General features: G+C 44.4%; 1 protein-coding gene across 1 annotated transcript in view; it reads left to right on the top strand.

Moving 5' to 3' along the window:
* GAP43 (growth associated protein 43) overlaps positions 1-26,803 on the top strand; it is a 59,274-nt gene that overhangs the window by 8,457 nt on the left and 24,014 nt on the right. Inside the window, exon 2 of the mRNA XM_074155204.1 lies at positions 24,731-25,352. Within this exon, the coding sequence (XP_074011305.1) occupies positions 24,731-25,352 (622 nt within the window). The remainder of the gene's footprint in view (positions 1-24,730; positions 25,353-26,803) is intronic.

The following is a 26,803-nucleotide window of genomic DNA, read 5'->3' as shown; positions in this document are numbered from 1 at the left end:
TTGCACAGGCTGAGTTGGAATCTATCAGAGACAGATTTGGAGACTTTGCCTGATCAAAGATGAAAATCAGTGTTTTTAACCTTTCCTGCTGTTTGCATTTCCAGTGGAAGACCCAGAGGAACTTCAAGCCCTACATAGAGTTTTGAGGACAGACACCCGCAACAGAAAATTGGTGTTTAATGTTGACTGTTAAAATTGTAGTCAAAAGCATGATAAGGATGCAAACAGTTCCACCTAAGGCATAGCCTTTCTGGCAAACAGCCTTTCCCTTGTATCCTAAATTCCAGTCAGAGTACCAGCTAGAAGAGATTAAATCTTAAGGAAAGGACAAATGGAGCAAGGAAGAAAGATCTTCCCCCAAAATAGCTGAAGAACTGAAGCCAACTGAAACCTCCATGAAGTAAACAGAAGTTGGATAACTTCCAGAGGATAGTTAGTGAAGTTAATATGTGAATCAATATCTGAAGCTCCTGCTTATATGGTAAAACTAGATATGCAGCAAAAAGAGCCCTCCATTATGATGCCAGTGTGCAAGACTCTGTAGAAGACAGAAGAATTGACAAATTAGTGAAAAATGAGCCCTAATATAAGCCCTATAGGCTTATAGGAACTTTTAGCGAATCTTCCTTTAAAGTTCAGTTAATTCTTCTATATGTTCTTTTTCTTCCTTTAAGTCATACAATTCCACAATTCAGGAAGAGATACCATAAAACAATGCCTTATGTCATAGAATTTCATTACTTTTTAATTAAGGTGTGGCTGACAAGAGGAGTGTGAAATGTATCACGGTATTTTACCTTTGTTCTGAACTGAGAAATAAGAGATTGTAAGTTGTAAGTTGAACTGCCTTCATAGAGGTGTCTGTTATATGCTGTAGAACTTCAGAGCTTCCTTCCTTTGTAACTGTGGAGGTGCCTAAAGTCCTGAGATAATTACACTTCCACCTGTCAAGTCCCCTAAATATTTATAGGCTGCTTACTGGTATGCCTAGTTGATCCTTAGTTTTAGAAGCAGTAATCAGCTCAGTACCTGCTTAACAGCTAAGCTACTGTGGGATCTGCAAATCAAGTATTCCTCCAGTTGCTTTCCCCTGCACAGCCAAAATGGGTAAATTTTTCAGAGCACAAAGGTCAAGTGTCATCACAGAATGCATCCAAGAGGAAGGGAATGTACTCCCTTCTTTTTTATCCAGAAACGCTTTGATTAAAGTATTCACCCAGAGATGTGGTGAATATACCATCTGCCTGAGTAGATCTGTACCCCCATCTCCCAGGAGAATGTGCTATTAGGCTATAGAATATACTGGGACCAGTGTTTCCTGGAGAAACTGATCTATTTTGCACAGAAAAATAAAATTTTAATTGGATCAGAGCAAGAGAGTGGAAGAATATTATCCTGACTCTCTACCTTAGTTTTTATGATACTCGTGGAGGGGAGGGAAGAGCTTTGATTAAAGCTTTACCTCATACATTGTCAATAAAGCCAAAGCATTTTATGCCCATTTTGCATGTTGATGGCTAAAATAATTAATAGGAGCCATAAAGGAGGAAGATCAGGATCTAGGAAAAGTGCAGAACAAGTCAGGATGTACTGATGTAAGATGGTTGTTTCAAATCATCCTAGCTTATTTACAAAGCTGATGGAAGCAATCACTGAACCATGAGCTTTGAATGCTTTGAAGACTCGTGAGGGCTGGATGGGGTGTCAGAAGGCTGAAAAAGAATGAGGATAAGATAAGAAATTACAGACTACTCAGTTTAACTTCATTCCTAGAAAAAAAATGGTGGAAATAATCAAATAAAGGAGATTATTAGGAGCCAGCACAGATCTGTCAAGAATAGATCATGTCAAACTAATTTAGCTTTCTTCTGTAACAAGCCTTGGGATACAGAGGAAGTAGTTGTCATACCTTGTCATTTGTAAGGATTTTGACATTATCTCACAGGCTTTTATCGTAAGTGAAGCAAAGAAACATGGTCCAAAGGAAAACGTTACAGCAGCAATTCTCACTGATTTCCTGTCGAAACAGAAGGCTCTATTGAGCAGGTTGCCACCGGCTTGAGCTGTGGCCTGTTAGTGCTTCATGTTTTCATTAAATACATTGTACTTAATATTTTAATTTCAACCTGGATGATTATCTAGAGGAAGTGTTTTTTAAAATCTGCAGGTAGCATGAACCAGATATAGGCTGGTGGAAGTTACTGGAATTCAAGAAAAGCTTGTCAAACTAAGGACCTGGTTTCATCAGCATGAGAGCAAATGTAAAGTGCTGTCCATGGGAATGATTAATAAATTGCAGCCAGCTGTCCATGGGAGCCAACAGGCCAGCAAACTGTCCTTCAGGAGGGAAGACAGGGTCTCTAGAAGACCACAGGTTCAATGTTAGTCTAGAATGTCACTCTATTGTTAAAAAGCAAAACATTATCTTATCAGGTTGTGCAAATGGGAGTGTAGGCTGTAAGACACATCTAATAAGCCTTCAGCTCTGATGACCAGATGTAAGTCTCAGCTGAAATGTCATGCCTTAGTCTTGTAATGCACTCTAAGAAAAGTGTGGTCCAGTGAGAGAGAGTGCAGGCTGGGATAGTGAGAATTGCTGGAGGTCAATGGAAATAAAATTTGTGAGGAGAGACTGAAATAATTAGGGTTGTTTAACCTAAAAGGAATAAGGCTGAGAGGAATCAGAATGTTAGTCTGGTGAGTGCAAGAAAATGGGAATAAATCTGTTATTCCCGTCAAGGGTGGATAAAACAAGAAGTAATGGTCTTTAATAGGTCCTTAATAGAATAGTCCTTAACTTAATAGTCCTTAACAGAGCACTGGAACAGGCTGCCCAGAGAGGTTGTGGAGTCCCCTTCTTTGGAGATTTTAAGACCCGCCTGGATGCAGTCCTGAGTAACATGCTCTGACATGCTCTGGGCAATCCTGCTTCGGCAGGGGAGTTGGACTAGATGATCTTTATGGTCCCTTCCAACTCTAAAAAGATTCAGTGAAATTCAGTGAAATTCAGTGAATGATTTAAACTAGACTTTAGGAAGAGTCCATGCATTGAAATAGATTGTCTAATAAAACTATGGCAGCTCCAATCATTGAAGGGCTGTAGGAGGTACTTATGGACCAGACAATGGACTAAGTGGTCTCCTGTGCTCTCTCAACACTATTTTATATCATTAGTATCAAATATTCACTGAAGCAGGAACTGGACACAATCTGTCCTCTTGCCGAAGAGTGCTTAACCAGTAGGCTACAAAGCTGTATTTACTTCTGTGCTCTCTCTGTCTCTGGCCTCAAGCTTATTTAATTCTTCCATGAAAAAAGCCTAAGAGCTTTAGCAGGAAAAGCTAGGAGCAGGTTACTCTAAACAGTCTTCTGTAGGAGGAAGGCAAGACTTGAGATCTTTTCAGGTAAAGTAGAGAGCTGATTCAACATCTCCCATAATTTAGGGAAGAAATTCTCTCCACTGAGATACTAGATAAATACCTATCTACTGCATACTCTCAGAGAGGAACTGTAGTTGGGGGTCTCTTTCTGGGCAGGGGTTCAGGGCTTGGAATCCAACCAGAAGATGCCTCTCTGATAACCAGAGCAAGATGCCTAAACCCAGACAGTTTAAATGTTGCTCTGTCTTCAGCATTTACTATAGACATGTTCAAAAAGCATTTATTTGGTGTATTGTGATACTGAGGTTCCTAGTTTTCCCCATTTTTTCTAGTGAACTTAAGACTTTGGTTTCTGCAAGGTGTCTTCCCTTCTTCCTAGACTTAGCTCCAACATGCATCTTCTGAACACGAATGTCTGCTGGAACTCCACACCGAGATTCCCTTTTCATCATCCTCAGGAGAGAATTATTACAAGGGATTTATCAGTTGGTGGCTTCTTCTACCTGCCTGACATGAATTGTCTCAAAACATTTATATGGCAGTCACTCAGAAATTCCCAACCAGAGTGCTGTACCCCTACTAGAACTCACCTTTAGTGCTTAATCCCCTCTGCTCCCATTATGATGTGTCCCTGCAGTTGCTGGGAATACTGAATAAAACACGCTGAGATATAATGTTCACATTCACTGGATGTATTCTCATGCAGCAGAAGAGCTACTGCTGCATGAGAATATAGAGGAACTAAAGCTGACCTGTGTTTGGTGTCTTCCATTATCACGTGCTGAGTCCATACAACCTTCAGGAAAATATCCTTTCTTTGGTTATTCCAAAGCCTTTACACAACACAAGAGGGGAAGCAAGACACCCTGCCTATAGTCAGGATTATCCAACTTTTGGGGGATGAGATCAATTGTAATAGTCAAAGACAATCTTTTCAACTACATGAAATTTTGCTGAGCTTTTCCTGTTTGGATAAGAATTTTCTTGGTAGGGGTCTTCTTCAAATAAATACTGTGATTTTTTAATTTGTTATTTTGCTCTATCTGTTGAGATTAGAGGAATAAAGCTTTGAAAGTGAAAAGAGTTTTGCAACCATTTTATAAGCAACGGTTGTGCCTTTATAATATAAGGAAAGAGAATGCCATTATGATTTCAAATGATGAAATTTCCTATTTTCTTCTTTTCAGTTTATGTTTTTAAAATAAGAGATTAAACTCTTCTGTTAAGCATACACTGAGTTTTCAAAGTCAAACACTTAGAATATAGAGAATTAATTAAAAGGATTGCCTATCCATCTTTAATTTCTCGTCTCTCACATATAGGCTTAATGACGTGGTCCTTAATTGTAAGGTCAAATACTGGTATATTTTTTTTCAATGGATCCCTGTCTCATTCAGTGCACAGAATGGAATCTGCTTAGGGACTGAATGAGTTTTGCAATAAACAAAGGTGTTTTCTATAGGTCTCCTGTTTCGTTTACTGCTAGTGATGAAGGTTATGTATTGAATTGGGCAGGGGGCTGTTCAAAAACAGAATAATAGTCTCATGTTTTGGCAATTGAATGCTGCCCTGAAGAATTAGGCTTTTTCCTGCCTTTTGCCATGAGTTCCCATGTGATATGAAAAAGCCCTATAAATGAGGTTTTTCCATGGGTGGCCACTAATTGGTGTGTTCTCATTTTCTGGGTTCTCAGTCTGAGACACCTGGGGTCTGACTTGCAGAAGTGCAGAGCTGGTATTGTATGGAGTTCTGCTCCCAACAAGCACAAAGCTGGGGAAATGCTAATCGAAGGCATCACAAATTAGGGACCCAAAATCAGTGGGTGCTCTGGCCATTTTGACCTTACCCTCTTTGTGTCTGATTTCACTGTCTGTAAAATAGAGATAACAACCCCACCTACCTCCCTGGGAGAATATCCATTAAGGCTCATGAAGCACTGGGTTATTATGGCAAAATAGCAACACAGGGGAAGACCATGAGGAAATTAGTATTCTGCATTCAGGGATGAGTTTGAATGATGTGTGGCAAATAAGGCACTTTGCCATGCCTGAAATTAGGGTAACAGGAAAACACTGAATTGCTACCCACTCAGTGGGCTCTGTCTATCCTTTATAGTAGCTGGGGTGGGAGAGACTTGCAAGAAAAAAAAGAAAAATATTATAAAGACTATTATAAGGCATATGCACAAAGGAGTCAAAGTGAAGTTTCAGAGGTAGTCTCCATTTTACATTTTCTGCTTCAGCCTTTACCATTTGCCCAGAAAGATACTTGTAGGATAGGCTTTTTATGTAATACATGAGTCATACTACATTGTACTTGTGCCTGTGAACGATGGCTTGCAAAATAATTGGGAAAAAATGGCCCAAATATGTTATCACTGAAACTAGTACTACACTTTTCACTGCTGTTGGAAGATGTCAGCTTAGATCCTTAACAAATCAAGCCTAGAACACTCTTGTTATTACTTCCTTTGTATATGAGGAAACTGAGGCGTAGAAGAAAGTGGAATTACCTGCTGAAGTCATTCTGTCTGTTTATATACAACCAACAGGTTTTAAACTAGTATTCACATACCTTGCATAATTTAATCTAGAAATGACAGAAAAAGTATGGGTTTGTTCCTCTTTTTCCCCTCCCTTCTCCTCACCTGCAAGAAGTAGCTTGAGTAATGGCAGATTGTTTGTTTGCTTTACTTGCCAGTCACTTTATATTTGTGTCTGTTGGAGTGGGGCATGTATCTGCTGACAGGACTCCATGGGAGGATCTACTAAGGAAGGGCTGAGCTGGAGAGTTGAGGAAGCAAGCAGGTCTGTGGTATCACAGGTCTTATGTCCTGACCTTGGTGCTGTTCTCATGAAGTTCAGGCTCTCGGTTGCTGCCCTGGAGGATCTTCAGTTGGGGAGGTTGTGCTCGCACCAGGAGAGGCAGTTTGTCTGGAATGTAAGCTCCAAACCAGCATGGGCTTAGGAAAGTGGTCAGAGCCTTCAAACTGGGCTTAACAGGGAGCTGAAGAAGAGGCAAGAACACAGTCATACACAGTCATAAACTTTTATTAATGAGAGCCTGCCTGGGTTTTCTCTGTAGTCTGAACATGCTGTTGTTATTGTGGAGACTATGAATGTCTGTTTTGACTTCTTCAAATCTCTGGTGCATAAGATGGGACACAATTTTCTGGCCAGGCACAGGTGGGAATTTTTCCCACCTTTGCAACATACACTGGCTGCTGATGAACTGGTATGTTGCCTACTAGGCCTCTGTGTCCATGAATTATCTCCAGAAGAAAGTTTACTTCTCCCAGAGGGGCACTAAGCAGCCTAACATGCTGAAATGGAAATGGAAATGGAAATACTGAAATCCCAGTACAGAAATTCAGAAGTCTTGGAAAAAAAGCAATTAATCGGCACTCTGTAAGCATGGTAGAAGAGTTGTGCTTATATCTGTTGTCCTGAGATGTGCCAGCATGGCATGACACTGTAAACGTACCAAATCTAATCGCTGGTTATGGCTTGAAGCCTATACCTTATGAGGATACCCTGTTGCCTATTTTGAGGACCTTCTGCTGAGATTGCCTTCCATGGCAGCTTAAGAGACCCTTCTCCTGCTCCTCTGGAGTTAAACCTCTGGCTGTCAGGACTGATGCAGGGTTGATGGTCAAGGTGGAGTGACCCAGAGAGATACTTTGTGGAGGCAGTGTAGGTGGTGAAAAGAGAAACTCCTGGCAGGTCTGGATGAAGGCCAGTGTCCCTCTGCCAGTTAAGAATGGATTTGGAGAGGCTGTCTGTGTAGGAAAGAAAAGTTGCAAAGTAAATGTGCCGTTGTCTCTTTGGGCCAAACCTGATGCATGTTTGCCAAGAAGGTAGTGGAAATGTAGGTCTTGTGCTAGCATTTGTGAGGTGGTGGGAATTTTGTAATCTCTACCGCTCCCAAATCAGATGAGGTTTCATCCTACTGCTGGGGCAACCCCTGCTTCTGGCTTTGTCACAAAAGCATAGACTGCCACAGCACAGAAATTAAGGGGGAGGTGGAAAAGGCACTGGACTGAGTCCGGAGATAATTTTGTTGGAAACACGTACAACTGTGTGGCTCCACTGGCTTCTTCTCCCCATAGAAGGAGGAGCATTGACCACAGCAGATAATACTGTGACTTGTAAGCACCCACTCCAGAACTGAAGGGGCCTTGCCAAACTAAGGTCAGCCTTCCCATCTCTCAAAGTGCAGTAAGTGGCCCCACTGGCAGGACTTGCTTTCTTCTCTTTCTCATCTGTGGTTCTGACCTGTCCCTGCATAGAGCAAAATGTGCTCCTCTTTGCTTTGCCTCCTTATGTCCAGCCCCATTCTGTTCTATCTTTCACATAGGATGCATTTCATCTCCGCTCCACACAGTATGGTATCATCGATGCTGATATCCCCAACCTGTAATTTTTCAACTTCTCTTTTGGGTACTTGCCTCTAAGCTTCTCCTGCTGTCAGGTGCAGCAGACAACAGATTATGCCAAGTAGCTCTGAGGGGCACGATACAGAGTGATTCTGCTGTTTGGAAATTTGTTTGTGAAAACTCTGAGCAGCGCAGAAATGCCTGGAGAAGCTAATCAGAATTGGAGATGGACACAGTTTTTAAAAACCACAAGTTTCAAGTACTGTGGTGTAAACAGGAGGTCAGTTTGCTGCCAGTGGCAGTGAAATAGCATTCAGTTATACAGAGCACAGGAAAATGCTGAACAGGATTTCTGTCATTCCTTTGCTCCACATTCATCAACACCCCGTGCTTCTGCCCTGCAGCACCTCTGCTATTCCAGCTCTGATGTTGCAGGGTAGCCATTGAGCTGCTGAAAACTAGGCAAGGATGTAACTGATCCTTTGAACAAAGTAATTCTCAGTAGCTTTTTGTACATATAAAATGATTAAATCTTTAGGGGGCTTTTCCCTGATGCAGTAATTGTGCATTCATTAAATTGCCAGATAAGACTTACTTTCTATTAATTTATTTTTTGCGAAGAAAAACGTTTCATTTTCCACTGATAATCCTGCCTCACCTAATTCAAGGATGGCCAATTTGTGGCTTTTAAGGAACAGGCAGATACTGAGTGGTTGAAGTGTGACTGCCACAATGGAGATATGTTGTGTTACTTACAGCACACTGCTGATGGTAGGACTACTTTTTTATTAGTATCTTCATGTGGGAGGAAGCTCTCAGCATCTTCTGAGGCCAACAGCTCCCTCCAACCTATGGGACTCAGCTGGGCACCCAGCCTCACCCCCTCCCACACTGGGTGCTGGGGTCCAGGAGAGCCATTGCTGTTTTCTGCCTGGGAGCTACTTGTTGAAAAATCCTTCACCTTGCCTACGGTACTAGGTAGGTGTTTAACACTTCTTGGGCATTGGAAGGTACATTTTTTTAAGAGACTTATGAGGCCAAGAGGTTTGAGCTCCCATGATTTAGTCAATTGCATTTTTGAAAGTGAAATCTGGGTAAAAGTTGAATTGTCCTGCATTACTAGGAGAGGAAATAGATTTAGGCTTCAGCTTCAACATGAGCTACTGTACGTGTGAAAAAAGACCACAGAGAAATGATGTTAGAAGAAAGTTATTAAAGCTGCAAAGCCAAGTATTAAAAAATTAGCCAATATTGGAAGTGCAGTTGCCTGTGCAAGCTCAGCATGATCTCTTGTCATTGTATTTCAGTACACTTCTAATAACAGCAACACATCTTATTTTTCTTTCCAGGGATTTCTACGGCATTCAGGTCACAGAATGGACAGTGCTCACTTAATGAGCAGTCATTCAATATTGTTCTCTCATAATAAGTCAGCGTGTGACCCCACAGCTTTGCTCAATAAATACTATTCAAACTCTGCTCTGAAATCAGAAATACTAATTTTCTCCTGGGCTGTCTTGTGATTCTGAGCACATCCTTAACAATACTTAGTAAATCTTTGCAACGCCCATGTGAGATAACTGAATATTTTTACTGTGTTTTTGTAGATGGACAATTGAGGCACAAAGAGAGAGTTTAGTCAGCAGGACTCCCTAATTTTATGTGCTGAATTTGAGAAACAGAAGACCCGACTTTTGTTAGTATTTTTTATTGAGAATTACACATATCTGAAAACATCTCCCATTACTGCCAGCTGAGTGCTTAACACTGCTCCAAGTCAAACTCAAGGTCTATGAAGCCAGATACTCAGAGATGCAGAACATGCCACTAGGAATCACCCTGTGAAAAGTATGGGCCAGGGTAACAGAGGAATTCGGCAGCAGAGGTAGGGCAGTGCTGTGGTACAGCCGTCTGTCGGCTGCCCTAACACTGAGATCTCCTTTGTCAAGCCTCTGCCTCCCGCGTTTTAAGTTTCCAGCTTCCAACTGCAAAAAATAGGACCAAGATTTTAGTGTAATCCCTTTATACCCCTGAGTTTCCTAAGCTTCAAATATCCAGATTTCCTACTAACGCTTTAAGTCTTTAAGCTCCTTTGTCTTACTTTGCAATCTTTCAGCAGATATTTACAAGCCTAGTTCCAAACAGCGGCAGGGTGGTATCAGGTAATTTACAGAACTGTCCTAACAAATAAGATTTATATAGGCAGGAGCCTAGCAGGATTTTCAAAAAGGCTTGGTGCCTAATTCACACTGGTTTCAATAGGATTAAGGCAAGTAGGCATTTGTCAAGATCCCACCATTAGTTTCTTAAAACCTGGCCCTTTAATTCTTCTTTCAATCAAGTTTATGCTGACCCACTAGAGCTAACGCATAGGAATGTATACTAAAATGTTAATAATTCATGAGTGTTTTTAAAGTGCTGTGAGAGTACAATCGGAAAGCAGGGATATGGGGGGCATGTGTTATGTTTTCTTCAGGCTTCAAAATAATTGCTTCTGCAACCAAAGCAAAATACAGGTGGAAACTTTTTTCCTTGAGATCAAAATGTTAGTTACCTGTAAGCCCCAATAGGTGCTCCAGTTCTACACCGAGTACTCTTAGATATTACTAAGGGTTAGACAGATCCCAAACCCTTGAGTTAGTGACTGGTTTGAAAGAGTACAGAAAATGTTTGTGCATTCTTTCTTGAAGGGATCAAATGACTTGTTGAATTTAATCTGTTTGAAAATATTCTCTATGTGGGCTTCATTTCTGTTTTCACTTCAGCAGGATTTAGTGAGTTGGTTATGCAAACTGACTTCAGGCAGTGGATTTCTTGCAAATTACTCACTCCACTATATTTATATATATGTGTGTGTGTGTTTGTGACATGCATTTTGTGAGAGTTATACAATATGATTTTCTCTCTCTGACTGGGAAGGAGGAAAAAGAAAGTTACCAGGGGGGAAAAAAAAAAGAAAAAGTGAAAGAAAAAGCCACACTCCTGGCCTAAAATTTTAGGTAATCATTCACTATAATGGAATTTGCATGATTTGTGCCTATCTTCACAGATGAGGGACCAGTTCATCTGAAGAGTAGAGTACAACTAATGACATAACCTGGCCACATAATATACACATTTACATACCATAATCTTTGCTTCATTTGAGCAGACCCACAATTTGCCTAACTTCAGTGATGTGTCTCATGAAGGACTCAGTATTGTTATTATTCATAGGTCAATAAATTGGACTGGCAAGAACCAGCCTTGTCCTGTGACTTCCTGAAGAATCAGGAATTATGTCTTTCTACCAAGAAATGGCTCTATATTTTAGGTGGTGCTAGGAGAAAGCAAGCTGGTTCCTATCGTATATGAGTTGTTTTTCCTCTGTAAACCTGTGTGCTGCCTGTGCCCTTTCTTGTGTTCAGCACACTCCCATTGTCTTAGCTCCTGTTGCTTGTTCCATTGCTTCCTTTCCTGGTGCCACAAGGGAGATATATCCCATAGATGTAGAAATTATAATAGTTATCATCATCATAAATCCTCATTCTCATCATTATAAATCCAGCATTTGGCTCTTCTCACAGTGGGCACCTCTTTCTTCATCTGGAAGCTTACCCTTAGTACAGTAAGAGCCTGGATGGAAACTCTTGGAAAACCTCTGAAAAGTGTTTCGTACCATTTCCCTCCATCTTACTCATCCTAGCCTGCTCCAGCTACCCAACGTCTTGACATCCTTAGAAAACTCCTAAATGTGCCGAATAGCATTTTGGGGTGGCTGACAGGAAATGGAGCAGACTCAGGACCGTGTTTAACAATCTCTGTGGATTGCTATCTATCTATAGGACACTCGGCCATTCATAAGTTCCTCTGAGCTTTTTTTCCCCCCCTTTTTTTCCCCTAACTGCTGAGCTATTTTCAGCACCATCTATGTTCATGGCTGCAGCTTTTCTTACTGCCTTTGGGAGTCTGATCCACACATTGATTTATTTTTAGCTATATTACTAATTATTATTTTTGTGAGTATAGTGTTTCATTATTCATTAAAGCTGGAGAGATATTTTAGTAATTTCTCAGTAGAACAAATATCAGTTCAGTAACAAAAGTAAGATCTCTGAGTAGGGCTGAAGAGGGCTAGAAAGAGTGATCTGGCAAAGAAGGATGCTATGAGAGGTGAGAGCTATTGATACATGAAGGAGGCTTACTAAGAAAAGAGAAACAAGCTATTCTCAACACGAACAAGGCACAGGGGGCTGGCTGAAACTCTGGGAGGAACACTTCCGTTTACCAGAAGAATAAACTGCCAGAGAAACCCAGAGAATCACCTTTGGGGCTAATGTCCAAAGACTGGTAAAAACCACTGCTCTTGCAGGTTGGGCTAAAGATGAAGAAAATCAGCCCTGCTGCAGTGAGCAGGGAGGGCCTAGAGGACCCTAGGGATTTCTAATTATTTAATCTTCGGTGTGTGAGAACGCTATGCAGTGTGACCTGGCCCTTACTAAGAAAAGAGGAAACACTGCATGTTTTCTGCTGTCAGATCATCTCTGCATACCTCCCCATGCTTTCTCTCTGGTTTGCACAGGATCCTGAGGGAAGAAGGTTCCTGTTCCAGAAACTCAAAAGTCCTTCTCAGAATAAAAACTCTTTCTGTATCACATCCGCAGCAGAGCAAAAAGAAATGGAAGGAGCTTTGTGCACCCTGCCCAGCCATCGCCTCGTCCTCATTAGGGGTCCCTTTTCCCTCAACTTCTCTGCCAGGGTGGCTGCTGAGTAAAGCCCTCCACAGGGAGGGCTCCAGGGATGCCTGGATGGAGGATGGTTGTGCTACAGATTCACCAGATACAGACTGATCAAACTGTGTGCCTGGGCAAAAACACATTACAATGCACAGTGCTTTGAGGCTACTGCCATGCTTCCTGAGTGAAGAATGGAAAAAAACCAGAAGACTTTAGGACCAAGATGTTTAAAGCTTATTGAAGCTCTTTTATAATAACAACTTAAAGGTGGTAAGCCCAGGGACTGAAAAAATGGAAAGAAAGAACAGCTGTCCTACAGCAGGAAGCTTAGGAGAAGCTCTGGGTGACTACTTAAATGTAGCAGTGATATACTAGCCCTTATAAGTGGCAAATCCAAACAGTTGTGGCTTTTTTTCCTAGCACATCTATTCAACATGTTCCTTTTGGCTGGAGGTCTTTATAACACTAACTTAACAGTGTCCACAAAGGGTCTATCGCAGCATGCACTGCAGGCTTGCCTCCCCCTTCCCTCTTTTTCAATAGGGCTGTATACAGTGGAGGAGAAAAGTAGAAAACAAAATGGCTTGAAGCCACATGTGCATTTCCCATAGCTCAGTGCCAGTCTCTAGAATAAGTGATTAAGCCCTGAGGCTACTGGGTCTCGTGTTCAGCTGCCTATGGCCCCAGAGGATCTTTCCAATCAAAGCCATGTCTGTGCTGTGGTGACAACCCTACCTGAAGGATGGGAGTGGGGTATGGCACAACATTTATGCCTTCGGCGCTGTGCCACTCAGGAGTGACAGCTGCAATCATAGGCCCAATTCATCAGTTTTATGGAACTGGGAAAGCACTGAAGTTACACAAACTGTGCATGGTCTCAGGCAGGCAGGTTTCACCCAGGTTCTTGGGTGAAAGAAACTGTGTCATATAGGTGCCCCCTGGAAAATATTTCAGGTACTGACAGACACTTATGCCTCCTTTCAGGATGTTCTCATCCTGAACTGACAGGAGGGAATAGATAAGAGCTCAGCTTAAATATTGCGCAATACTTTACCCCTTGCTACAACATCATGCGTTTGAGGCTCTTGCAACACTACAAATACTAATTCAATTAGGTTCAGAGTCCTTCTGGAACATAACACTGTCTCCTCTCGCAAGTTGTTTGGAGCAGAAGACCACAGAGATCTTGTAAAAGTTATCCCTAGTGAAAATGTGATTGAAATCGATGAAATTACACTCTACTTTCACCATCCAACATTGCATTTGGCACTGAACTTCCAATAAAATCTTGGAACAACTGTTTGTTAATAAGCTGTACAAATTTCAGGATAGGAGGAATAAAGATGGTCTAGGTCTTCTCACACTTTGCTGTAAGTCAGCAGTGTCTAGGAGCTCGTAGCGACCAGTGACCGGTCTTCTATATTTGATATCTTAAGAGTAGGTTTAACTCTTCCTGTTCTCACCTGAGCTTGTGACAAAGGAGGGAGGAGATACAGGATCTCTTTCCTTTCTCTTCTTGTACTTTAAAGACATAAAAGGAAAGAGAAAAAATGTAGGCCAAGAGTGATTTCACAGAAGGTTTTCTATAAGGTCTCTGTCATCCAAGACATGCTGTTGCAGATCCATAAGAGGGGTCCATGTCTTACCCATTGCTTGCGGTGAATTCATACACATATTGTTGTGAAAGCCCTATCAGCCACCTTGCAGAAGATCTGTGGAGCAAATATCAGCACCAATGGTACCACTGAAGTAAAGTTGGGTGGAGAGAAAGGGCAAGCCAGAGGAAAAAGTATATGTGGACACGAGGGCAACTCTGGGCCAGTCAAGCCCAGATGGGCATGAAGACCTACAACACAAATCAACAAACTGAGCTTCTGTGAAGATCAGAGGCAGCACTCAACACCATCATTCTCTGCCTCCAGCAGCAAGGCTGACACCCTGTCCTAGTAGAGTCGGGTCAGGCAAGCCCATGGAGCAAGAAGCAGAGCCAGCAGAGCCAATCCTGGCTGGTAAGGAGAGGCCATGCCACCGAGACCCATTAAACCAAACAGAACCAGAAGCTGAGAAAAAGCCAGCTGCCCCAGTGAGGAGATGGAGTCTATACCAATCGGTAGAAACCTTTGCTATTGATTCCTGCTCTTTGGGGACACAAAAATCCTGATACACACACAGTTCAGCTCTGCAGTGTGGATGTTGGATTGGTCAATCTGGAACAAAAGCTGAAGAGGTTGTAAGAGACGATATCTTAGGTGGAGCAGTTTTAGAGCCAGTTTATCGATTTAGGTAGACCTGCAACTCTGGTTGCTTGGGTTTTTCTGGGAGCAGCTCTGGTGATTTGAAAGATTGCACTCTGCTCTTTGGGGAATGGCAAAGCTGTTGGCTAAAGGTGGTGCTGTGGGTTAGGCTCATTTTCAGGAGATTAGAAAGACAAAAGACACAGGTCTGACCAGGACGATAATGAACAGTAAGAAAGGCAGTACTGACTTTACTGTCCTTGCCAGATTCCGATCAAGAATCCTGGTTGCAACTTTGAGTTCACCCTGTCATTTCAGTTGGGATACACACCCCTGTCCCTGCTGGAAGTTCAACTGCTGTATGCGGCTGTGGGCACAGGTAGCAGCTACATGGTTTCACCCCAGACGTAGCTGCAGTTTGGGAGGAGAGAGAGAGACCTTTTCTTCTTCATGCAGGTGCTAGGTGTAAAACAGGGGGATGTGTGAAAGATCCTGTAGAAACATCACTGTCCAGATGCTCTGTGGAGCAGAAGTTCATTGTAGAGCAGTGTGGGAAGACAGAGGAGGCTAGTGCACAGCCAAAGCGTTTCACAGAATCACAGAATGATATGGGGTTGGAAGGGACCTCTGGAGATCATCTAGTCCAACCCCACTGCCAAAGCAGGTCCACCTAGAGCAGGTTGCACAGGAACGTGTCCAGGCAGGTGTTGAATGTCTCCAGAGAAGGAGACTCCACCACCTCTCTGGGCAGCCTCTTCCAGTGCTGTCACCCTCATAGTAAAGAAGTTCCTCCTCATGATTAGGTGGAACTTCTTATATGCAAGTTTGTGCCCATTTCCTCTTGTCCTATCCCTGGGCGCTGCTGAAAAAAAGACTGGCCCCATCCTCTTGACACCCTCCCTTTAAGTATTTATAGGCATTGATCAGATCCCCCCTCAGTCTTCTCTACTCTAGACTAAAAAAACCCAAGCCCCTCAGCCTCTCCTCGTTAAGACAGATGCTCCAGGCCCCTAATAATCTTTGTAGCCCCCTGCTGTACCCTCTCCAGCAGTTGCCTGTCCTTGAACTGGGGAACCCAGAACTGGACACAGTACTCCAGATGGGCCTCATTGAAGCCTTAGTTGTCATGAGCATGACTGATGGGATGGTCTTTGATAATTGCATAGGATATTCAAGAGAAGACCTTGCTCCCCCTGCAACACCACAGCAAAAGTTTAGATTTCAAGGGCAGGGTAAGCATCACCCTTTATATTTTACAAGTAGAGTGATCCGGAGCTACAAGCAAAGGACTGAGCAACCTTCATCTCCCACCTGGATATCCTCTCACATCTCCCTGCTGCCTTGGAGAAGCTGCTTCATCTCGCTTTGCCCCTCTACTGTCCAGGATGGGGAAGAAGCAGGAAAGGCTCAGCTCGGAGCTGTCACACATTAACTCACCCACATCCAAATCAGCCTGCTTACTGACAGGGCCAGCTCTCCAGCAGAGCTCTGTAGACAGGCTGATGCAGGGTCCTCAGGACCTCTGCTAGCCCAGCGCTCATGGAAATGACAGCCAGGGTTGTGCAGGAAGGTGGCATGGGCCAGAGGGAGCACTGCCAACACCTCTTTCAGCTGTGGCACAGTCAGTCATGCAGATCTGCTCCAGGAGACCCTGCTCAGCTGTTTAGCTGCCTGCTTTTTCTTGGCATTTCCCGCTGTCACGCCCTTCGGATGTGGATCAGTGATTTTTTCTCTCTCCCTCTTGCATTCTCCCTTCCTCTGTATCGTGTCTCTGTCATTGAGCCTCTTATTTATTTGCCTCTCTTCCATTCGGTTCCTTGGCTTTGAACAACTCTTACCTCTCTCTACCCCTTTTCTTTTCTCCTCTCCATTTGGTTCCTTTGTTCTTCCCTCTCCTCTACTCTCATTCCTTTCCTTCTCTGCCTTGAGCTCTGTCTTCTCCTCTCCCCTAGCCTTCCACCTTACCAGATCAGCCCCTTGCAAGTGCCCCTTCTACCCACCCTGGGTTTAGCCCCACACCTCCCCTTCCCTGCCCACCCTTGCAGTGGCAAAGCCCAGGACTCTGCAGGGGGGAAGGTCGCTGCTGCAACAGCAAAGCCCACCCTCTAAGCAGCTTCCCAAGCCACTGGGAATTAGTCTGTGCCTTGCTTTCCCTAATTGCTGGGGATGTTTGTTTGACTTTAATGAACTTGCAAATGCTTTCTCAGAAGATAATTGCCCCAATTTCCAGTTACATAAACTAAAATAATAATAATAATAGAACAAATACAGCCCTGAGCTTACCATCAAGCAGGGAGGGAGCTACTTGATGCTTAGCTCGCTCTCATCACTAGGTTGAGAGATTTCACGGTGTTGGCAGTCACTGCCAGAAGGAGGTATCAGAGGACGTTCAAGGTTAACAGGCAGGTTAAAAAGAAGGTTCAGAGACTGGATGGACTTGGGGCTTGAGCCTTTCATTGTTATTCTGCTGGCTGCAAAAACCTTGGGCAAGCCAGCAAGGAGCACAAGTGGGTGCTGAGATAGTGACAGGGCCGCAGTCTAGTTGCCCACAGGCTGATGTCCCCAGCATGAAATTCCTCACAATTTCTAGGTGCAACCAGGACAGGTCAAGGTAACCTCAGACACCAGCAGTGGAAGGGCTTGTAGTATGCCTGCCTGCAGTTTACTCAGGTTGAGAAGTAGGGATATTTCCCATCACCAGAGCTGGGTGCAGCCCTGTGTTCCCATGGAGGGAATGGGGTAGGAGCTGGAGGACATAAGCTGCTGTTTCTTGTGGAAATGGCTCTAGAGACCTTGCATAACCCCGGGCTCTGGGGAGGCTCAGCAGCTGCCTGCACCAGATCTCAGGGAAGCAAGTCTGAGCTGTAAATTAGCCTCTGGCCCTCGTCTACAGCTAGAACAGAAGGAGATGTGTCCAGCCCCCGTGGGGGCAGGCACTGTGAGCCACCAGACATTAATAACAATTCCCTGAAATTTTTTTGTGGAGTCCAAAACTCATCAAACAAGAAAACAGGAGAGTGAAAGAGAAAAGGCAGGGAGGGACAGAGATAGATAATCAGGGTTTTATTAGCTGCTCGTGGTCAGCGCACCATGGGATTCAGAGTCTGAAGGTATTACTTTAAAAGTCACATAGGAACAACCATCTTAGCCTGAACTTCCCTGAACAGGACCACACAAACCACATAGTTTGAGCCTGGATGAAATTTCTCTTTAGTCCAGGGACATCACTAAGCCCATCTGCAGCAGAAACCATTCTTTGAATGGACTTTTCTAATCAAAACAGAGTTCAAGGGAAACTTTTCACTTGGTCTTTTTGATGAATTTCTTCAACATGGTCTATTTTGGGAGTGGATTTACACAGTCAACTTGGATACCTTCCTGCTTCCTCTCCAGGCTCTGGTGCCTTGATCTGAATGCCTGCTGGCTGGCTCCTTCTGGAGCGACATAAGTATTTCCGTCCAAAAAGGAGACTATGCACAACTGACAGCACAGTATGTGCCAGGATCCAACCTGAAGCAAGAGTATAGATGTTGATCGTGCCAAACATGCAAGGCCTTTAACACAGTCCACACAGACTGTGTGCCCTTAAGTGCTCTCACACACTTAGACTGTACCCCAGGATATACACATGCCCTTGACATTAGCTATAAAAGCTTCGCTTGGCAAGCTACAACCTAGCCCTGTCTCTGAGACTTTGGGTGCTTTGAATTGAAACATGAGTGAATGCATCCTGTGCCCCACAACCACAAGTGCTGCACAGAGCCCAGATCAGATGCAAGGCAAGTGCTTTTTCCCAATGACATCCACGAGCCACCAGAAAAGCCTCCAGAAAGCATGAGTCCTGGACATCAGCCACTTTGCATCAGCTTCAGGAGCAAGGCTCTTCTTTCTTTCACTCAGCCTGCAAAGGCAGCATAGGCAGTACTGAGTGCCTTTCTCCATTTAAACACTGGAGCTATAGGAGCTTCAAGGTGGTAGGTGGCACCACGGTTGACCACCAGCTTAACAGAAACAGGGTGATGAACAGAAGGGAGAGTCAGAAAAAAAGGGTGAGGAGAATATAAGGGATTTATTGAGAAGGCATACTGGAAATATCTAAATAGGTGTAGCTTAGATTATTTTCTACCTCTCAGTCACTGTACACAAGTGAATAACATACATCCATCTGCCTGACCATCATTAGCTTATTCCATTCCAGGCACCATAAAATAGAGGGGAAATTTCCAACATGTGAGAGGATCTTGTAGAGGAAAGGATGAAGACTCCATTGTTAGAGGATTTGAAACTGGAGAGCTGAAACCCTGCTAGTTATACCCTGGGGAACTATCCTGCATAAGCCTTCAGAGAGATGAATTAACCTTTTCTCTCTCAAGGGTGTTTTACCCACTATCACCATAGTTATCCTGGGAAAAAAAGGAACTCTGTTTGTTTCCTTGCCTTGCAGACAGGTTGTGCTGAGAGATGTCATCCTCTAGCCAGGTGTCTTCACACCATTTAACTGGGTTAAAAAAAGCTGTTCTCTGTGCTAAATTGCTTCTTCACTTCACAAGGCGTGAAAACCTTTTCTCTCTCTCATGTGTCCATGCTACACTCCTTCTGGGAAGACAGCTGGTCTTTTTTTTTAATGCATTCTGCTCCTTAAATGCTGTCTCCGAGACAAATCAGGTCATGTAGAGCCAGGCCCACAAAAGCATTGAGGTGACTCAATCCTATGGAATCAATGGAAGTCAGGTGCCTAAATTTGTTTGTGAGTCTGGGCCTAAGTGACCTTGAATAACATCAGTAGGAACATACATGCTGTGTTCTAGTCAAGATTGGAGCATGGGTTGAGGTGCGTCTTAAACCCACAAGTACCACAGGCAATTAGTTGGTTCAGCAGACTTCAGCTAGCTTACTGAAGGGAAGATTTCCACATGTACCTTAGTGCAGGTGTCATGAGAAAGGAATGACTTTGGGTCCCTATATTTTTGCATGGAGAACGTGGGTTGGTTTCTTTTTTTTCCTTAATAACCAAGTCCCACATTTCCCTTGGGTTGTGAATTGAGTTACTGATAACTGTTACTGGTCCTACTTACATCTGGGCTCTGGCCAGCATTGATGGCTTCTCTGGTGAAAGCTGTGTAGAACCTAAATCTGAACTCCTTGCACATGGGTTTCAGAACACCAGGAGACAGCAATGTGAATCAAAGGCTCTGGGATTTGGTGTCACATTAAAGAGGAGCTCCTATCTAAGGATGGAAAGGAGTGGGATACCAGGGTGATGACTGAGACTATAGAAGCTTGATCCTAGATGAATATTAAGGAGGCTGACACATGCTATATATGGATAAGCAAAGAAACACCAGGAAAGGGAAAGTTACAGAGGGCAAAGGAGACAATTATATGGAAAGACCTTTTCATGGAACAACAAATTCTTTCTTAATCTTCTTTCTTGATCCCAGCATCCAAAATACAAAACTATGTGATCATTTTTCCAAGGCCAGGCAATGAGGTGCACCACAAGAGACAAGTGGACAAACAGCAAGCCACGACCAAAGCACTTAGTCCCCTCCATTCTTGCTCTTTGCCTATGTGTGGCTACAAACACATGGAACATCTGGAAAACGTCTAGTTTCTCCATGTCACCTTCCCTGCTGTACCCCCCTAGCACATGGGACATGTAGAAGGGCCTGGAGGTTGTAATATAACACTTTCTTCATTCTTTGCCATATTTTGACCCCCCTGTAAGCTGTGGGTTTGGAGATGGAAGGTGGAAAGGGGGCCAGAGATCAGAAATCTTGGAGTCATGGCTCCATGCAATTTCCACATTCCTGATGCCTAACAACTAACCTCCTCCCTACCTGTGTCTTAAACATCCATTTCTCATCTCCTACTCTCTCAGCTATGTGACAGCAAGGAAAGTCTCACAGGAACAGTCTGCCTGGGAAGGGATGTCCTAGAAACCTGGAGGTGTGGCAGACAAGCAGATGGAGATGGTGAGAGGATCATCCCTCTAGGCTTGGATGTTGTGTGCTGTGTAGGTAGAGACATAAAAGCTTAACAGTGTGTTTCATAAAGACAAAGCTTTGCTCACGGGCTTCAGTGGGTATCTGGGGATGGTCCGAATAAAAAATTGGACACGTGTATGTCCTTTTATACATCTGTGTAGCTGTGTATCCACCAGCCTCAGTGGTTTCAAGTCCTTCTGCCATTGAAGGATCTATGATTTGTTTCACACTAAATGAAACAGAGGGCATTTGCTCTGTGTAAAATGACAACACATTGCATGCACACTTAAAATATCATGAGTATGTCAATATTAAGTACTAATATGAGTTTCCTTTACACATAAATGTGTAAATGAAGCGGGGGTGTGATGGAATACTAATATATGAAACCTATCCTTACCAGACCTGATTCTTGGTTGGGAGCTCTAGATTCTGTACAAACACTAGTAATAATAGTCACTTTATTCCAGAAGCCACAACACTATAACCAAGATGTCATACACGCATGGCAGATAGATAAGACAGATAGATTTCTTGTTTTCCACTGAGATGCTTTTGAATACATCCTGGCAGGGCTGACTCACCCTTTTAGCTTTCCAAGGAAGATAAATTGCTTTCCAGGAGCTTCACTGTATACAGGTTATTTTTGAGCACCTTCCTTAATTAAGGTTTATCTGCTGTGTGCGTAATCCACAGATGAAGAGCTCTTGTCTTTTTTTTTGTGTGAACAGAAGTTTCAAACAATCTGTTTCTCACCCAGTCCATTGTTATACAACATGACACACATACTAGATGGATACCATGTCCTACCCCAGAAGTAGCTGCAGGCCAGTAGCCTGAAAATAAGTCATTTCAAATGCCTGGGATGCTTCAGTGGGGAAGGACTGAATAGAAATGGGATTCCTGAGGGCCACAGTTGGCACAGACAAACTATTAGTACATTTCTTTCATCTATGACCTTAAACTCCACCTCTGCCCCAGCCTCATGTTTCTTATCTTTTATATCTGAAATTATGCTGCAAGCACCCTGTTGCAAATACATTTTGCAGTTGCAAACCTTGTCATCTGGCAAGGACTCAAACTGATGTCATCCCACCTGGGATAAGAGGACAATGATGTCATCGGACTAGCAAAGGAGTGTCTTAGCTCTGTAATGCGGTAGGTGCGGGTGAGAGGTTTCAGTCTGACCTCCCTCTAGAGGAGAAGTGCTCTCCAGTTCCCTGCCGGGTAAAGGGCTGGCTGACGGTCACAGCCCTCTGCGAGTTCATCTGTCAGAGTAGCGGGTGAGCCAACCCTGCGGCTCGCTGCGCCCTGGCCTCCTGCTAGCAGCGGGAAGGAGGTAAGCCTTCGCAGGGCTGCACAGCCCAGGTAACAGGGCAGCTCCTCTGGAGTCAGGGAGGCATGCATGCAGCAAGCCTCCCTTCATAATAGCTGTCCTGGTTGGTGCAGGAGGTATGTGGGATGTGAGAGCAGCAAGGCCAGTGGCAAGAGAGATCTTGCCCTTCAGTCAATGGTTTTCATCTTTGTCCAGGGATTAACAATTTTGTTACATTCACTAATGGTTTTGCAGGAGTCAGGCATATGGGACTTAGGGTCTCGTAGTTATGTCTAAATTGTCTTTCCAGCCTCCCAAGCCTGCTGCTGTTTGAAATTGGCCATAGTCCTTAGGGAGAAGAGTCAAAGCTAGGGCATCTAAGTGTTATACAGTGCTGTAAAGGAGTACCTAGCCTATCTTCATGTTGCTGTGGCTACAGTGTAATGCAAGCATACTCAAACTCTCCTTAAACCAGTTAGTCCAGGTATCAGTAGTTATGTTGCCACAGCAACACAGGACTTACTGCAAGCTGCAAAATTTGCTAAGGAGCAGGATGGGTGAGCCTGTGCAGAGCTCTGCACTACCCTGGCTGGATTGCAGCTGTTGTGTGAACATGCTAGTTTAAAGGTATTTCTGATTTGTTTCCATCCCCTTGTGCTGAGATAGGCTGGAAAACTCATGCCAGATGCTGCATAACATAGTGCAGAGTTAGCTCTGCAAGCAAAAGACATACATGAATCGTTACAGCTGTAATGTCTGCATCATCTTTACACATAACCATCACCTGCTCTCTGACAAGCCGAGATGAACGTGAAAGCCCACTTTCCGTACCATGTCACTTAATGCACTTGGGGAAGTGTAGACCTCAGTGCTCAGCTGTGCCTCTGCGATAGGGACATCAAATGATTTGCCCCTGGGCGTGGTCAGAAGCATGAAAACTCCTTGTGCTGAATTCTGTGTATTAATATCGGTTGCATATTCATTCACAGGCTTTTTCACTCACATAAGCATCCTGGCACCTAGTCTCACTCCCAGACTTATTTCCTGCTGTGTACAGGTCACATCTTCACCCCTGCGCAGCTGTGTGGAGCACATCATCCTTGACAATTTGGGGCTGCTTGCTCCTTGGCCACCATACACACTGAAGCTCACCATACCCACTCAAGCTCGCCCCTGTTTACCTGGGGAACAACCCTAGGTGGGCACCGGTGCTAGGATGGGGGATCCTATGCTACTGGGGATCCAGGGGGAGACAGTGGGTACCACCACTGGCATGCCAGTGGCCAAGCGTTTGATTCACTGGCACAGCTTCGCTCACACGTGTGTGCCTGACCCTGTCTCACGCTGTGGAAATGATCACTTCCAGTCTGTTTCCCAGTGTGGCCAGTCTTGTCTCCCCCTCTTCACAGGCACCGTCTTCCCAGTGCCATGTGTGCGTGTTGCAGTGGCTTCTTCTCCCTTATTCCTACTGCACTCTTTCTGAATGTATTTATAGGCTGTCGCCGCTCTTTGCTGCTCTGGTCCTGGCCCTTTCACCAGTTGGCATCTCTCAGTTGCAATGGCCTAAGGAGTGGTTTCCTCTTCCCACTCAGGAAAAAAGCCTGCTATCTTTCTCAGCTAGCTCGCTTTCTTTCTTTTGTGACCTGAGCCAGTGTTGGAAACCAGGTGCAGACAGCAGAGGCCAGTAACTCTGCTTCCGAGTAGCTCTTTTGAATGCTTCCCAGTGGGAATATTAATAGAACAGTATCCTTTCATCAATATGCACCTGAGCTGCTACTTGCCCAAGAGCTGCTAAATTACTGGGGTGAAGCATTGTATGTCCTGTAGATTCAGTGACGATTTACAAGCTGAGCATTATGTGTCTGCAGCAGACCAGCATAAGGCACAGGCTCTGTTTCGGTCCCATTTATGACTTTAATGCATGGCTTAAGTCTAAAAACCATGGGGAACACCAGTTATCTGTTGCAAAGCTGAATTTCCCCCAATAGTCAGAGAAATAATAATAATCTGCTGAGATTGGAAGGACTGTTATCTATCTGCCTGTTATTCCTTCACTGAAACCGTGAGTGGGGGAACAGAGGCAAAGTGCTTGGAGTGCTGGCAGGCAGGGCGTTTGTGAGGAGTATAACCTGTGAATATCTGTGTATGTCTGACAGCACGCACCTGTGGTGGGGTGGGCAGCAATACTATTCTCTGTTGGCAATCCTGAGCCAAAAAAGATATAAAGGACAAAACACTTGGTGTCATTGGAGTCACACACCTGTGAAACAAGGTGTCATTAAAAAGAAACAAAGGCCTAAAGGCACAGGTGGATTTGCAAAGGTTGTGAAAATCCCTCTCAGGAGAGTGTTTTGAAAATGAGTAGGGGAAAAAATTGGTGTATTTCAAAATGGATGGGAAAATAAATCATGGGAATAGAGACAACCCAGCTGGTGCAAGCCTTTCCACACAGCCAAGGTGCTTTCAGCGTTGCTGACAGAGATGATGAGGTGCTTTAAATTCCTTTTACAAACCCCTTGTGTCTGTCCAGCCCTAGGATGAAATTAGAGCCACCTGGCTTCAAACTCATACCAAATGGAAAGGCTGCTTTGAAACTTGTCACTGGTTAGCAGGAGGGGAAGGTGGGACATTGCCAGTGAAACCAGAGCCTGGGCTGCACTTGGAGAAATCTTAACTTCTCTCCCTGTTTTCTCCTCTGCCCTCCTCCCTTGTTCTTCTTTAAAGGTTGAAAAAAATGAGGACGGGGACCAAAAGATTGAGCAAGATGGCATCAAACCAGAAGATAAAGCTCATAAGGCAGCCACCAAAATCCAGGCCAGCTTCCGCGGACACATAACAAGGAAAAAGCTCAAGGGGGAGAAGAAGGGAGATGCCCCGGCATCTGAGACTGATGCCGCCGACAAGAAGGAGGAAGGCCCTGCTGGCGGAGCGGCTGAGAACAAAGAGAGCGAGGCTCCCACTGCCACAGAAGCGGCCGCTGCTGACAGTGCCCAGCTGGAGGAGGGCAGCAAAGACAGCAGCGCGCCAGCAGAGGAGAAAAAAGGGGATGGAGCCGCCGACACGGGCTCAGAGCAGCCAGCCCCACAGGCTGCCACTCCTGCTGCCTCCTCGGAGGAGAAGCCTGCTGCTGCCGCCGAAACGGAAAGTGCCACTAAAGCTTCCACTGATAACTCGCCGTCCTTGAAGGCTGACGAAGCCCAAGACAAAGAGGAGCCTAAACAAGCCGACGTGCCTGCTGCTGACACCACTGCCACCACCACCCCTGCTGCAGAGGATGCTACTGCCAAGGCAACAGCGCAACCCCAAATGGAGACAGTGGAGAGCAGCCAAACCGAAGAGAAGACAGGTGAGTGAGTACCTTGCTAGGGAATGGGCCTTTCCAGAAATGGATGCCTCCCTCAGTCTCTTGGGGATGCATCTGAGGTTGGCCAGCAAAGGCTGGTGTAGGGTTAGACTGAGGGTTGACGAGGAAATCCCCTTGTTGGGTGTTAGGGGTTGGGGGGTGTTGCATATTCTTGCTTAACAGCCTCTTCCCTGCTTCCCAGCAGCTTTTGGAAGTACTGCACCTCCTCTTGAGGCTCCTGATCCTCTAAGAGGAGGTGCCATCCAGCCCTTTTCTCCATGGTGGTGGGAGAGTGTCAGCCAGCTATGAGGTTTGAAGGAACCTGGGAGAGCTCCCCAAGCTCTGCATATGCTAAAGGGGGTGATGAACCTGCCCAGTCACACCAGCAGAGGCAGCTCCAGTGGGGCAGCAAAACAGTCCAAGCTGATACTAACTCACTGGAGGCTGCCAACTTGAGGTTAAAATCTCAGGAGGCAGAAGCACTCTCATACTGCAGGAGGCCATTTAGCTTTGCTGGTGGGATGGTCAAAAACGAGCCAAAAGGGTATTTTTTCCATTTTCTTGTAAATGAATGAGATGCGTGGTACAAACAGATCCTGGTCAGGAGCATCTTGTTATCCGCATTGCTTATCGTTTCATTCGCACCAATCTAACCTCTGTACTTGGAGTAGCCCATGACAGCCGTACTTGCATGAAGCTTTTAGCCATGTCAGCTGGGTCAGACCCACATGGTAAGAGGATCAGGTAGGGAAAGGGAAGATTAAAGGCCCTGACAGCTCAGTGAGTGAGGACAGAAGAGAAAGTTGAATGCAAACAATCGCTCTAGGAGGTGTTTTCAATTCTTTGCTCTTGACTGAGTGCAACTCTGCTTAACTAGTTCCCCTGGGAAGAGGTGAGAAGTTTTGAGAGACAAAAGTGAGCATTTTTGACAGAGGCATAGTGTTTCCAAACCATAAAGAGCCATTTTTGAATTGTGATACTGAGCTGGGTAGAAAATGCATCAAAGACCGGAGGATACTTTTGCTCTTGTTCTTTACCTTCCTTACATTATCAAAGAAAGAGAACATAAATTAAAAAAAAAAGGTAACTTCAGAGATGGGCACCACATGAAACTCAATCAATAGGCAGTGCCAAGCACAACTGGCCTCCACATTCATGAGACATTCAGTTGTACAGGGCATTCTGCATTCATTAGCTTGTTGAGGCAAAAATGTGTCATATCACCTTGATATTAATAAATAGCCTTATGTAAATGTTACGGAGCCTCAGCATCCAGTGTTGCACTTACTGATGTTTCTCCATCATTTCATTTGGTCCACTACTTCTCTTCCACAAATTACAATTCCCACTCTCTAATTAGACTTCCAAGATTCATAGCTAACTCACAGCTTCAGGCGACTCTGTTCCTGCTCAGCAAAGTGGACAGATAGGAAAGAACAGGTATCCAAAAGGCA

This window comes from Numenius arquata, chromosome 1 (assembly GCF_964106895.1).
Source record: "Numenius arquata chromosome 1, bNumArq3.hap1.1, whole genome shotgun sequence".
Lineage (NCBI taxonomy): Eukaryota > Metazoa > Chordata > Aves > Charadriiformes > Scolopacidae > Numenius > Numenius arquata.
This window is presented reverse-complemented; position numbering and strand designations above follow the sequence as displayed.